Source organism: Chrysochloris asiatica, unplaced genomic scaffold (assembly GCF_000296735.1).
Source record: "Chrysochloris asiatica unplaced genomic scaffold, ChrAsi1.0 scaffold00086, whole genome shotgun sequence".
In the NCBI taxonomy this organism is placed as follows: Eukaryota; Metazoa; Chordata; class Mammalia; order Afrosoricida; family Chrysochloridae; genus Chrysochloris; species Chrysochloris asiatica.
Genome location: NW_006408604.1, coordinates 6,697,294 through 6,710,295, shown reverse-complemented (window position 1 = coordinate 6,710,295; position 13,002 = coordinate 6,697,294). Strand labels below are relative to the sequence as shown.

At 37.3% G+C, this 13,002-nt stretch overlaps 1 protein-coding gene across 1 annotated transcript in view; it reads left to right on the top strand.

Annotated features, from left to right (window-relative positions):
* The window catches only part of DERA (deoxyribose-phosphate aldolase (putative)), a 118,655-nt gene extending 106,708 nt beyond the window's left edge, over positions 1–11,947 (top strand). Inside the window, exons 7-9 of the mRNA XM_006866065.1 lie at positions 7,108–7,220; positions 11,487–11,636; positions 11,891–11,947. Of these exons, the coding sequence (XP_006866127.1) occupies positions 7,108–7,220; positions 11,487–11,636; positions 11,891–11,947 (320 nt within the window). The remainder of the gene's footprint in view (positions 1–7,107; positions 7,221–11,486; positions 11,637–11,890) is intronic.
* Positions 11,948–13,002: the final 1,055 nt, after the last annotated feature.

Genomic DNA, 13,002 nt, shown 5'->3' with positions numbered 1-13,002 from the left:
ATATACTGAATATGGCTAAGAGGAGTAAAAATGAAATCATAAAATATTCAAAAACTAGAGATAGCAGAAAAATAGGTATAAACATTAACATGGAAAGTATACAATGAGTAGAAAAGTTCTTAACAACGTAGATGTTAAACTAAATCAGAAATTTTAATTGATAATGGTCAAATTGGAAGAGACTGAAAGTAGATTTAAAAAATATGGTTGTCTTTAAAGAAACCTACTTTAAATATAATGACTGAGATAGTGAAAAAGAAATGGGACAGAGAAATATGTACCAGAATAACAGTAATCAAAAGAAAGGTGGAGTCATTATGTTGGTTTCAGACACAGCATACTTTGTGCATTAGGATAAAGAGTTCAGTTTTTCAACAGAATATGTGAAAACAGAACAATAAAATAACTAAGCCCTAAAAAACGAAGAGAACTTCAAGGAGAAATAGACAAGCCTACTTTTATAACTGGAAACTTCAACATATTCTGGATCATAAAATATACTGTAGCAAATTTTAAAACTATAGCAAACATGCAAAATAGGTTTCTAGACCAAAATGGAATTAAAAGTAGAAATTAAAAAATATATATTTATATCACTGGAAAACTCTCACCTATTTGGAGACTAAGCAATTCTCCTAATTAACCCATGTACCTAAGAAGATGTCTCAAGAGAAAGTTAAACAATGTTTTAATCTAAATGAAAATTAGAATGCCATTTATCAAAATTTGTGGGATGCAGGGAAAGCATTTCTTAGAGGAAAATGTATACTGTTAGATTCCTATATTAGAAGAGTAAAGATCTAAAATCAATCATCTTAGCTTCCATTTGGAGAAAATAGAGAAAGATGAGCAATTTAATTATAAAGCAAATAGAAGAAATGAAACAATAAAAAATGGAGTAGAAATCAATAAAATTGAAAATAGGAAAATATTAGACATAATAAAACCAAAAACAACTGGTTCTTGGGAAAAAATAATAAAATTCATAAACCTGTAGCCATGCTAACCAAGAATAAAAGAGAGAAGACACAAATTACCAACAACAGAAATGAAAGAGTGGAAACAGTTTCTCTTCCCATGGACTTGCAGAGCCTTGGTGTAGCACTGTAGTATAAATGCTCTCCTGGTCCCTGCAAGGTCCTTAGTTTAACTCACCAACTGCTCTTGGAAACACTGTACAGGGCTGCTATTGAGTCAAACCAACTCAGTGGTACACAGCAACAACAACAACAACATCATGGACTTTAAAAGGATTGTAAAGAAATACCATGAACAAATATAAGGTCCCTCCCTGGGGGGTACAAATGGTTTACACTCAAACACCAAGCTTAAAGTTTTGGTATCAGAACCCACCTAGCAGCACCATGGAAGATATGCCTGGAAACCTGTTTCTGTAAATATTACAGCCAAGAAAACGCTATGGACTAGTTCTCCTTTATAATAGAGGGGCTGCCATGACTCGGAATAGACTAGATGGCAATGGTTATGATCCACTGTATGCCCATAGTTCTGATAACTTATATGTAATGGATTATTAGTTCCTTGAGAGATACAAACTACCCAAACTCACATATGGAGACATTTGCTAAATAGAAATAATATGAATAGGCCTGTGTCCATTAAATAAATTGAATCAATCATTACAACTTTCTTTAAAAAATGGACCACACCTAGATTGTTTCACACATTTAAGGATGAAATGGTACAAATTCTCCATAATCCCTTCCTGTAAACAGAATAGGCGGTAACAGCATTTTAAGAGGCCGCATTAACCTAATACCTAAAACAGATACAGCTATTACAGGAAAAGAAAACACTTAAGTTTCATGAACACAGGTGCAAGAATCTTCAACAAAATATTAGCAAATTGAACCCAACAATATATAAAAGAATTATACATTGTGACCATGTGAGATGTATTTCAAGCATGCAAGCTGATTCAACAAAATTTAACCCACCACATCAGCAAGCTAAGGAAAAAACATATGATCATACCATTGGAGGAACTTGAAATGATGATATTATTCTGATTATCTGGAAGGGCCTAAATGCTCTCACAAGTGTCCTTATAAGAGAGAGGCAGAAAGAGATTAGACACACACAGAAGAGAAAGCAGAGGCAAGCTATATTGTCAACGTTAGGTGAAACTATGGCAATGTGAATAAAGTGCAGACTGCTGTCTGCTCCTTGGAAACCCTATACAGGGTTGTTATGAGTAGGAATCGACTCGACAGCACTTAACAACAACCACAAATTGTTAGTGATAATATGTTAATATTAGTTCACTGCAGGATAATACAATTTGAACTGGAAGGCTAGCAGTTCAAATCCACCAGCTGCTCTTCAGAAATCCTATACAGGGTCGACACTATGGTTTGCCACCAACTCTATGGCACTTCACAGCAACAATTAAAAAAACAAATGTACTGTACTAATGTAAGTGTGCCACCAATAGGGGAAACTGGATGCAGACTATATGGGAGCTTTCTGTACTATTTTGCAATTTTTCTGTAAATCTAAATCTGTTCTAAAATGCAAGATTTATTTAAAAGTAAATAATTGTGAGGTGCCATCCAGTCAGTTACGATCCATAGTAACCCTGTGCACAATAGAAGGAAACTGCCCAGTCCTAGGCCATCCTCACAATTGTAATGTTTGAGCCCACTGTTTCTGTCATTGTGTCAATCCATCTTAGTGGGGGTCTTCCTCTTTTTCATTGATCCTCCACTTTACCAAGTATGATGTCCTTCTCCAGGGACTGGTCCCTGTAGACAACATATCCAAAGTATGAGTGGCGAAGTCTTGCCATCCTCTTCTAAGTAGCATTCTGGCTGTACTTCCTCCAGAACAGATTTGTGGGTTCTTCTGGCAGTCCATGGTTGTTTTGTTGTTAGGTGCCATCGAGTCAGTACCAACCCACAGTGACCCTATGCACAACAGAATGAAACATTGCTTAGTTCTGTGTTAACTTTACAATCATTGTTATGCGGGAGCCCATTACTGCTGCCACTGTGCTAGTCCATCTTTTCTGTCAATCCTCCACTTTACCATGCATGATGTCCAATTATTAATGGATGTTTACAGCTATTTCCCCTCATTTTGAGTTGTATCCCATTAGCAAATGAAGGTCCCAAACGCTTTACTCCATTTGTATCATTATGGTCAACTCTAGTTTGAAGAGGCAGCTCTTCCCCCGTTGTATTTTGAGTGTCTTCCAAACTTGAGTGGCTCATTTTCTAGCACTATAGCGGACAACATTCTGGTGCTCTTCATCATGTCTCAATATTAAGTATTATGGTGCTGACAGCATTCCACTGCTATTCATAACATAAGGTTTTCAGTGACTAAATATTCACCAGTAGTCTGTCTTTCCTTCTTCCTAGTCTGTTTTAGTCTAGATGCCCATCTGAAACCTGTTCACCATGGGTGACCCTGCTGGTATTTAAGGAGCTCTGGTAGCGTAGTGGTTACGAATCGGGCTGCGGACCTTTAAGGTCAGCAGTTCGAAACTACCAGCCGCTCCGCGGGAGAAAGATGAGGCTTTCTACTCCCGTAAAGATTTACACCCTTGGAAACCCTATATAGGGGGCAGTCCTTGATACTTTCAGTGTTCTATACTTACACCATAATTCAAATACATCAATTCTTCTATGGTTTTCCGTATTCATTGCCCAACTTTCACATGCACAGGAGGTGATTGCAAATACTCTGGTTTGAGTTAGGCAAACATTAGTCCTCAACTTGACATCTTTTAAAGTGCTCTTGAGCACTTTAAAGAGGTCTTTTATAGCAGATTTGCCCACTGCAATATGCCCTTTGATTTCTTGACGGCTGCTTCCATGAGTGTTGATTTTGGATCCAAGCAAAATGAATCCTTTGGCAACTTCAGTCTTTTCTCCATTTATCATATTTTTTATTCAGTTGTGAAAATGTTTGTTTTCATTGTATTGAGGTACAGTCCACATTGAAGGCTGTGCTCTTTGATCTTCGCAATTATTTTATGTACCCTTTGCTTCCAGTAAGCAAGGTTGTGTCATCTACATAATATAGGTTAATGATGCCATGTTCTTCTTCATATAATCCAGTTTCTCTGATTCATTCATTCATCCAGTCAGCAAATATTTATTGAGCTTCTAGTGTGTATAATGCTTTGAGAGTACAAGTGCATAAGATAATCTCTAGACTGAGAACCGTAAGATCAATGGCTCAAGCCCACCAGCCACTCTGTGGGAACAAAGATGAGACTCTCTGCTTCTTCAAAGATTTAAAGCCTCAGAAATCCTGTATAGGATTGCTATGAATCAGAACTGACTCGATAGCACTTACTAAGAAAGATTGATATCTTCCTTCCAAGGGGAACAAATAAATAATGTGTGGGACATCCTTGGTATGCTTTTGGTACCGTGGTAGGTAGAGTCTGCCCTGTTCTTCCCAAATACATTAGGAAGAGAGACTTTACCTTTACCTAGCCTCTAAAACCTTATCTCGCCTCCAAATTCTTTCAAGAGTATGATTATTTTGGTAAGCTTTAGATGGTTTGATGTACTTTTTTTGTTGTTCCAGACCTCAAAATGTAATCTTGACTGCCTGTCCTAATACCCTGCTCTTCTGAGATATGTAAAAGAATTTTGATAATATATAACGTTACACCCCAAAACCTTAGTGAATCAGAAGACGTCACATATTAGGAAAACACTTTGTTGTCTCATTGTGAATTCTTTGAAATATTACCTTGACATCTCTTGTCCATGTAGAAACTTTAATCTCTCTTTGTTGAGAGCCTTGTCTCTATGTTGTAAGGATCATACATCAGTTTTATAGACTGATTGATTAATTCATTCATTTAGAGCTTGCCTACTTCAGGGCCTTTGCACTGCTATGCCCTGGGCTTGGATTGCTCTTTCTACAGACTTTATTCATGTGTTTGAATTTCACGCATCATAAATGGTTTTCTGTAATGACAATATTTAAATCTAGCCACCCCCCCTCAATCCCGTCACTCTATATTTCATTTTGTTACATTATTTTTCTTCATAGTCTTTAACTACACCAGGAATTATATATATATTTATTTGTTTCTTATTTTTTCCCTCTAAAAATCTATTTATAAGTATAGATACTTTGCCCTTTTAAATTTATTGATATGTTTCCAGTATTTAGAAAAGAGCCTGGTACATACTAACGTTGAGCATGTCTCCATTTCTTCCAGTGGGTCTACAGACCCAAAGAAAAAGCATCTAGTGAGTGAGTTTCTATGGTGTTTATACAGATTACAACGCTTTATACAGATTGCAACCATACCTGGGTCCTTGGCCCATTTATATTCATATAGCTTTTGGCAGTTTTGAAAGTGTTTTCACATAGATTCTCTTCGGATACTTTTTGTAAGAAATTTCAGACCTATTTTACAAATGAGGAAGGTAAAGAGATGGAATTTGTAAGGTAAGTGTCAGAGGCCTCTTGCTTCTGGGTCATCAAACAATCACCCTGGCTACATGATTTATCTGCACCTGTCCTGAAGTATATACTGTTGAGGGCAAGGACTTTGAATTTTTTTAACTTTAAGGTATTTTTCATGTTGTTGTTGTTGTGTATTGAATTGGTTCCAACTCATAGCAACCCTGCATAGGGTTTCCAAGGATTGGCTGGTGAGTTTAAACCACTGATTTTGCAGTTCAAACCAACCATGAGGTCAAGTGCTTATTGTACAGTGCCACATCAGTACCTTACAGATAGTGTGATTAGTAAAGGTTTGTTTGCTGCTTTGATCCTTTTTATACACAGAATAGTTTTGGAAATAACCCTTCCAACTGAAGCTAGAGGGAAAAGTTTAGGCGTCTTCCTGCTTCCACTTCTATCATCCATTTCTTTCACTGTCTTTGGGAGACTCTCAAAGACTAGTCACAGATTCAGTGATCTAAGGCTTTACGCATTTACATATGAATCACTTAGAAATCTTGTGCATGTGCATTCTGGTTCAGTTAGCTGAGTGTAAGGCCAAAGAGACAGCATTTCTAACAAGCTCCCCGGTAACGCCCATACTGGAGTCCTGGTATGGCACTGTGGGTTACTGTGCCAGACTGCAAAGCAGTTTGAACTGCAAGGTTGGCGGTTCAAGCTTACCAGTCACTCCTTGGAAACCCTATATAGGGACGCTATGGGTCAGAACTGACTCGATGGCACTTAACAACAACAACAATGGCCATACGGCTCATTCATGGTCCGCACTTTACAGTATTTGGGGACTGGTGACCACATGAAAGGTGGATTCTCTACTTGGCCATCTGACTGTGTGACCCTAGATAAGTTTCTTGGAGATGTTCTAGCATTTTGGTTCAGTTAGATTGTTTTGGTTTCAATTCCACCTTTGGTGATACAACAGTTAAGCATTTGGTTGATGACCGAAAGGCTGTCAGTTCAATCCCACCAGTCACTCCAACAGAGAAAAGATGTGGGACACCCTGAAGGCAGTTCTGCTGTGTCTTATAGGGTCTCTATAAGTCTGAATCAACTTAATGGCAATGATATATATATATTTAAATTTTTTTTAATACAAGCATAGAGGCAAGAGTTCCAGAAGTCTTGTTGCCTAATTTAATTCATCATATGATGGCAGTGGGGCTGGGAAGGGGCGGAGGTGGCACAGGGATGGAATTACTTTATGAGTCTGTATTTCTTTATAATCAGAAAAAAAAAAAATTTTCCATTTTTGAAAAACAGAAACAAGCAATAGCCCAAAGCCGTACTTGGGTTTGAATGAGGGTTATTTTGTGTTTGTTTTTTAATTGCAGATATTTGGGTAGCCAAACATTTACCATTTCGATATTGCTAATATTTACAGCTAGTTAAATGACCTTAAATGTGTTGATCTTGTTGTCCAACTATCATCATGAACTATCTCCCCAAAATTTTCATAATTCTTTAACAGAATCCTCTATCACCTAAGCATGGTAAAAAGAAACGTTTATTTTTATTTTTTTCACGTAATTATTGAAAAATGAAGTGTATTACCCTGAAAAACATTTAAACAACTCATTTCTTCCACTGACTCAGAAGTGTAAAAAGTAAGTTTTTAATTAACATGGAGTTTTTCTTCCTTTGTTTTAGGATCAGATTTTATTAAGACCTCTACTGGAAAGGAAACAGTAAATGCCACCTTCCCAGTAGCTATTGTAATGCTACGGGCCATTAGAGATTTCTTCTGGAAAACTGGAAACAAGGTATATTATTGCCAGCAAATCTTTCTTGAGAGTAAAGATAATGTTATTTATAATACTAGTTGCAGCCATGATAACTGTCTTTATATGCAGAAAGTGTGAATGAGTCACCTTTATTAAGATAAATGTTTAATTTATCTTTCATTACAAAAGAACACATTCATGGAGGAATATGTGCGATTAACAGAAAGTGAGTGTGAGTTTGGAGTAAGTCTGTGTGATCAAGATGTAAACTTATTTTAGTCCTTTTATTAACCGAAGACAATTTTATCACCGACAAGAGATTCCTAAATGGGTTCTTTAACGAACTAATTCTGCTGCAACACAGAGGCTTTCTGGTAAGGCGTTGGCCAGTGAAAACAGGTTAATGTAGAAATTAAACTTCCTTGAGGAATGGAAAGAATTGCAGAGTAACATTTATTGAATGATAAGCTGTGGTGGTGATATGAAAAGTATGCAATATAATGGGAAATAATCTTTTCCTGTCATTATTGAAGGACACACATAAATTGGTTTTTCTGTTGGGAAACCCCCGGTCCAGAAAAACTTATTACTTTTAATAATATGAGGTGAAGAGAAAATTCTCGAGGAGATGAACTTATTAAACAAAATAATGAAATGCTGTGAAACAGCAGGGAAAAGGTAGGTAGACGTTATATAGCTCTTGAATTAAATATCCATTTTTGCGTTTTATGGCAGTTGGATGTGCTCTTTGGAAGACTGTTAAGCTGAGGAGGGTATATGCTAGCTTTTGTCAGCTTTTCGAAAAATAATACTTTTTTTTGTAACATGAAGTTAAAAGGGAGAAAAATGTGTATGAGGTGTTTTGGGTTTTTTTAAATGTGTTTGGATTTTCTGTTTTACTTCAAGTTGCTTATTTAGTTGCAAATTATCTGGAAGGACTTTTCTTATATCACTGGAGAAAGAGGTAATATATTTTTGTTGTTTGTTTTAAATGAGACTTTATTTTCCTCAGAAGACACTTTTTACACCAATCTCTTGACTTTTGCCAAATGGAAACCCAGAACAGACCTTTTATCCTTTAATAACTGGATATGATGACTTTACTTATGACTATAGTCAGCTCCCCCAGCAAGATGAATTGGCAGAGTGGCAGCATCAATGGGCTCAAGCATGGCAACAATTGTGAGGCTGGCCCAGGACCGGGCAGTGTTTCGTTCTGTTCTGCATAGGGTCACTATGAGTCAGTACTGACTCGATGGCACCTAACAATAACAATATAGATAGCTTCAGTATATTTTGGAATAGGGGACATGTTTAGAATGCACTGATTTTGAGAGAAAATGAACTCAGATTTTCTCCTTCAAACTAATTTTACATCTTAAAAAAATACAAATAGGATAAATATCTCTTGTGACTAACATATAAAGCTGGCCCAACTCAAGTTACCTCTACTCTAGTGGCCTTTCTGTAATGCTTCAAATAAAAGGTCTAATTTTTTAAAGAAGAGCTATACAAAAAGACAAATCTGCCTTTGCCCCCTATTTAGGCTACCACCACTCATTAAGGATTCCTGGTGTGGCACTGTAGGGTCAGTACTGGACTGTGAACCATAAGATTGGCAGTTTAAACCCACCAGCTATTCTTTGGAAACCCAATACAGGGTTAATGAGTCAGAACCAACTTAATGGCAGTTAACAACAACAACCACTCATTAGACCAGTGGTTGTTAAAATTAAAAAATTAGATGTGAAACTTTATATATATATAGATACCTGGGCCCCATCCACTGGTAGTTCTGGATGGGGGTGGAGTTGGAGGTGGGTGAGTTGGGGATAGTATTCAGGCATCTGATAGGTTGTAAGTTCCACAGATGATACTGATGTGCAGTCTTTGAGGACCAAATCCTGTTTTGCTCTCAACTAGCATTAAGTAGTTGCCATGTACCAGGTTCTGTGTTAAATGCAATTGTTGTGATCATTGAATTGATTTTTGACTCATAGCAACCTGAGGCTGTAATCTTTACAGTAGAGTCCTGGTGTGGCGCTGTAGCATAAACACTGGACTGCTCACTCAAAGGTTGGCAGTTCAAACCCACTAGTTGTTCCTTGGAAACCCTATACAGGGTTGATATGAGTCAGAACCAACTCGATGACAATAACAACAGTCTTTCTGGGAGCAGATTGTCAGAAGTTTCTGGGTGAGTTCAAACCAAAATTTTGTTTAGCAGCAGAGCACTTCACTACTGTGCCACCATTCTGTGTTAAATGTTAGGGATAAAAAATGAACTAATGAGTACCCTTGACCAATAATCAAAGAATCTCAATAAAAAATTTAAGTGCTCGACAGAGGTATATACAAAGAGTGTTCTAGACCAGAGTACAGAGGAGAGACACTTTCCTGTCTTTCGATACTGTGTCTTGAATTTTGTTGACTCTCTCCTCAGCTAATAAACATAGTGACTCTTAGTTTTACTAAGAGGAGGATAGGTACGCTTCAAAGCATGTTCATTTAACTCATGTTTTTCACACAATGAAGATTTATGTATGTTTCCACAAATCAAGTGTAGCCTTTTGGGCTTGTTGTCAAGGTGCCTGGGTAGCCCTTAGATTGTAAAATTTCTACCTCCTTGACTAAAAGGGTGTTTTAAAATGTGATGGGCTTCCTTCCAAACCTTGATTAGCGTCACTTCTGAAAAGCAGAGCTTTCATTGCAGATTTGTTTTTTATATTCTTTCCCTTTAAAAAGAAAAAAATAGAAAAGATAAACTTCTGCTAGAACCTGTCTTTAGAAGCATTGCCCAACAGACTTGCTGACACTAACTGAGCTATATAGCAAAATCTATATCCAGCACTGCCTAATTGACAGAAATGTTCCTATGATTAACATGGATGCTAATATCAGCAAATTGATTTTTGGAAGGATTACTTCTCAGCAAAAAACCTCATCCACTTGTTCTGCCCTCACCCGTTTCTCCCCATTACAACATAGTGATAGCTTAGGTTCTATAGTAATAGACATGTGGTTAGAATCCCTGCACTGCTACTGATGAGCTGTGTGACGTGTGATTGAACCAGGAACCCCAGTTAGATTTTCCTTATAAGAATTGGTGAGGGTCTGAACTAAAACAGCAGAAATGAGCTTGGAGAGGACCATGTGTATATGAAAGATATAGAAGTTCAGGAGGTAGGAATGACAGAATTTAAGTATTCATTAGCCATGGTGTGGTGTGGTGTCTGTGGAGTGGTGTGGGAAAAGGTAGAGTCCAGGTAAACCCTGAGATTACTTCCTGGGATCACCAGGTTTCTCACTTGAGTTGTTGATGGGAAAATGTCTTCATTCATTGTCACTCTATTTTCTCATTCTGTTAGCAGTCATTTCCTTCTGGTACTACCTATCAAGCCAGTAGCTCTGAGCGGTAAAAAGTGTGCTTCATACTTGGACTGTGGGATGTTGTTTTGATTACTCCCATCTACATGTACCCTACTCCATTAGACGGTCAAGTTCCTGAGACACGTCAATCCAGATAAGCAGAGCATTACTGTGTATGGAACATGTTTATCTTTTCCAAATGGATCCTGAAATAACATTTATAAACACCTGATAGTGTCTGAATATTGCTGTTTTGTGGTCAACTCTTAAAGACTATTGAAGTGTGAAGAGTCCCTCCACTGTCCATTTCTACTTTTCTTTTGGAACTGGTCAGCCTGTTTTATAGAACTTTGTTTACTGACAACTTAAAAAAAAAAAAAAAAGTCTATACTGTTAAGTTGATTAAAACAAGGGTCACCTTTCCTTGTTGGTCACTGCCAGTTTGTTTAATGTAGCAGGGGCCTCTCTGACTCTCTTCTTTTGCTTAAATACACTTGTGTCTTTTGAACCTCAAGATGGAGACTGAAAGGTGAAATGTTCAGGCTTACTTGTAAAAATGTGAAATGAATGGGCTTTTGTGATGCTTGTTTTCCTATTTATTGACATCTCTCTTGTTTGTCTTAGGTTCACAGTTATAGTCTAGATGGTTGAAATTTATGACTTTCCAATAAGTGAAATGTTAATTAGGGTTATTAACTCTCATTAGTGCCTCCTCAGGAACAGTGGCATTTTTCCCATTAATCGTGGGAAAATTGTTTTGCAGTGGGAGTAGGTGTGAGTTGTGATCTAAGCTCTTTTACTGGATTATGTGAAGAGTCTACTCTCTTTAAAAATAAAAGAGAGAGAGAGAATTGATTCCATGTATAAATTCAGTACCATTTTTCAAAGCCATCTGATGACAACAAGCATTGCTCTTTTCTCTACCTTCCTTTGCAGATAGGGTTTAAACCAGCAGGAGGCATCCGCAGTGCCAAGGACACCCTTGCTTGGCTCTCTCTTATAAAGGAGGAACTTGGAGATGAGTGGCTGAAGCCAGAACTCTTTCGAATAGGTGCCAGCACTCTGCTTTTAGATATTGAGAGGCAGGTGAGTAATAAACTGTTTTCCTTGGAATAAATTGACAAGTGTTTTTAAGAAAGAAATAGAAAAATCACTTTTCAGACTGTGGAGGGTAAATGGAGAACTAGGGATGAAAACTTCATGAGAACCCAAACTTGTGCCTTATTTCAAGCAAACCTCTCCTTGAAGTAGATTGGGAGGAGATTTTTTTGAAGTGCATGAGAGTGGGGCTCTATAATGAAATGTGAATTAAAATTAGAAACTCTTGATTTTCCTTACAGATTTATCATCATGTGACTGGAAGAAATGCAGCTTACCATGAACTTCCAATGTCTTAACTCAGTGACTAATTGTAGAATCATTCTTCAAAACCATGTTTAAAACTTATTTTTTGGCATAATTGCTAAAATTATTCAATTTTTTAAATTCAGGTAATACATAAATGACTTTTCCCCCTTAAAACTGTCATTGGAATTAACTCAAAGAATGAGAGGAAAGTAACAAAATAAAGCTAATCTGTATGTGGTATTACTAAACAAACACATTTGAAATGGTCTTACTTACTAAACAATCTTGGCTGTTCATTTTGGGAAGAGTTTCTCCTAAAAACTCTCGAGTTGCAGATAATCCAACCTTGTTTACTGAAAGTGAAGAGGATGTCCAAAAGCCTACTCTTGGTAAAGACAAATTTTTTTTTTTTTTAAATCCTTGAGTGACTGCTAATGACGTCAGGAGTCACTGATTCAGCACTAATTTCCTTCCAAAGAAATCTTCATTTTTTTCAGTTGTTGTTAGGTGACATCGAATCAGTAACAACTAATAGTAACGCAATGCACAACAGAACATAACACTGCCGGTCCTGCATCTACCTCACAGTCATTGTTACATTTAAGCCCATTGCTGCTGCCACTGTGTCAGTCCATCTCGGAGGAGGTCTTTCTCTTTTTCTCCAACCCTCCACTTTACCAAATATAATATCCTTCTCCAGGCATTGGTCCCTCCTGACAGTATGGCCGAAGTATGAGAGAGAAAGTCTGGCCATCCTGGCTTCCAAAGAGCATTTTGGCTGTACTTCTTCCAACACAGACTGGTTTGTACTTTGGGCAGTCCATGGTACTTTTAATATTCTCCTCCAGCACCCTAACTCAAATGCATCAATTTTTCTATGGTCTTCCTTCATTGTCTAACTTTCACATGCATATGAGGTTATTGAAAATACCATGGCTTTGGTCAGGTGCACCTTAGTCCTCAGACTGACCTTTTTGCTCTTGAACACTTAAAAGAGGTCTTGTACAGCAGATTTGCCTAATGTAGTATGTCATTTCATCTCTTGACTGATGCTTCCATGAGTGTTGATTTGAGCAAAATGATGTCTTTGACAACTTCATTGTTT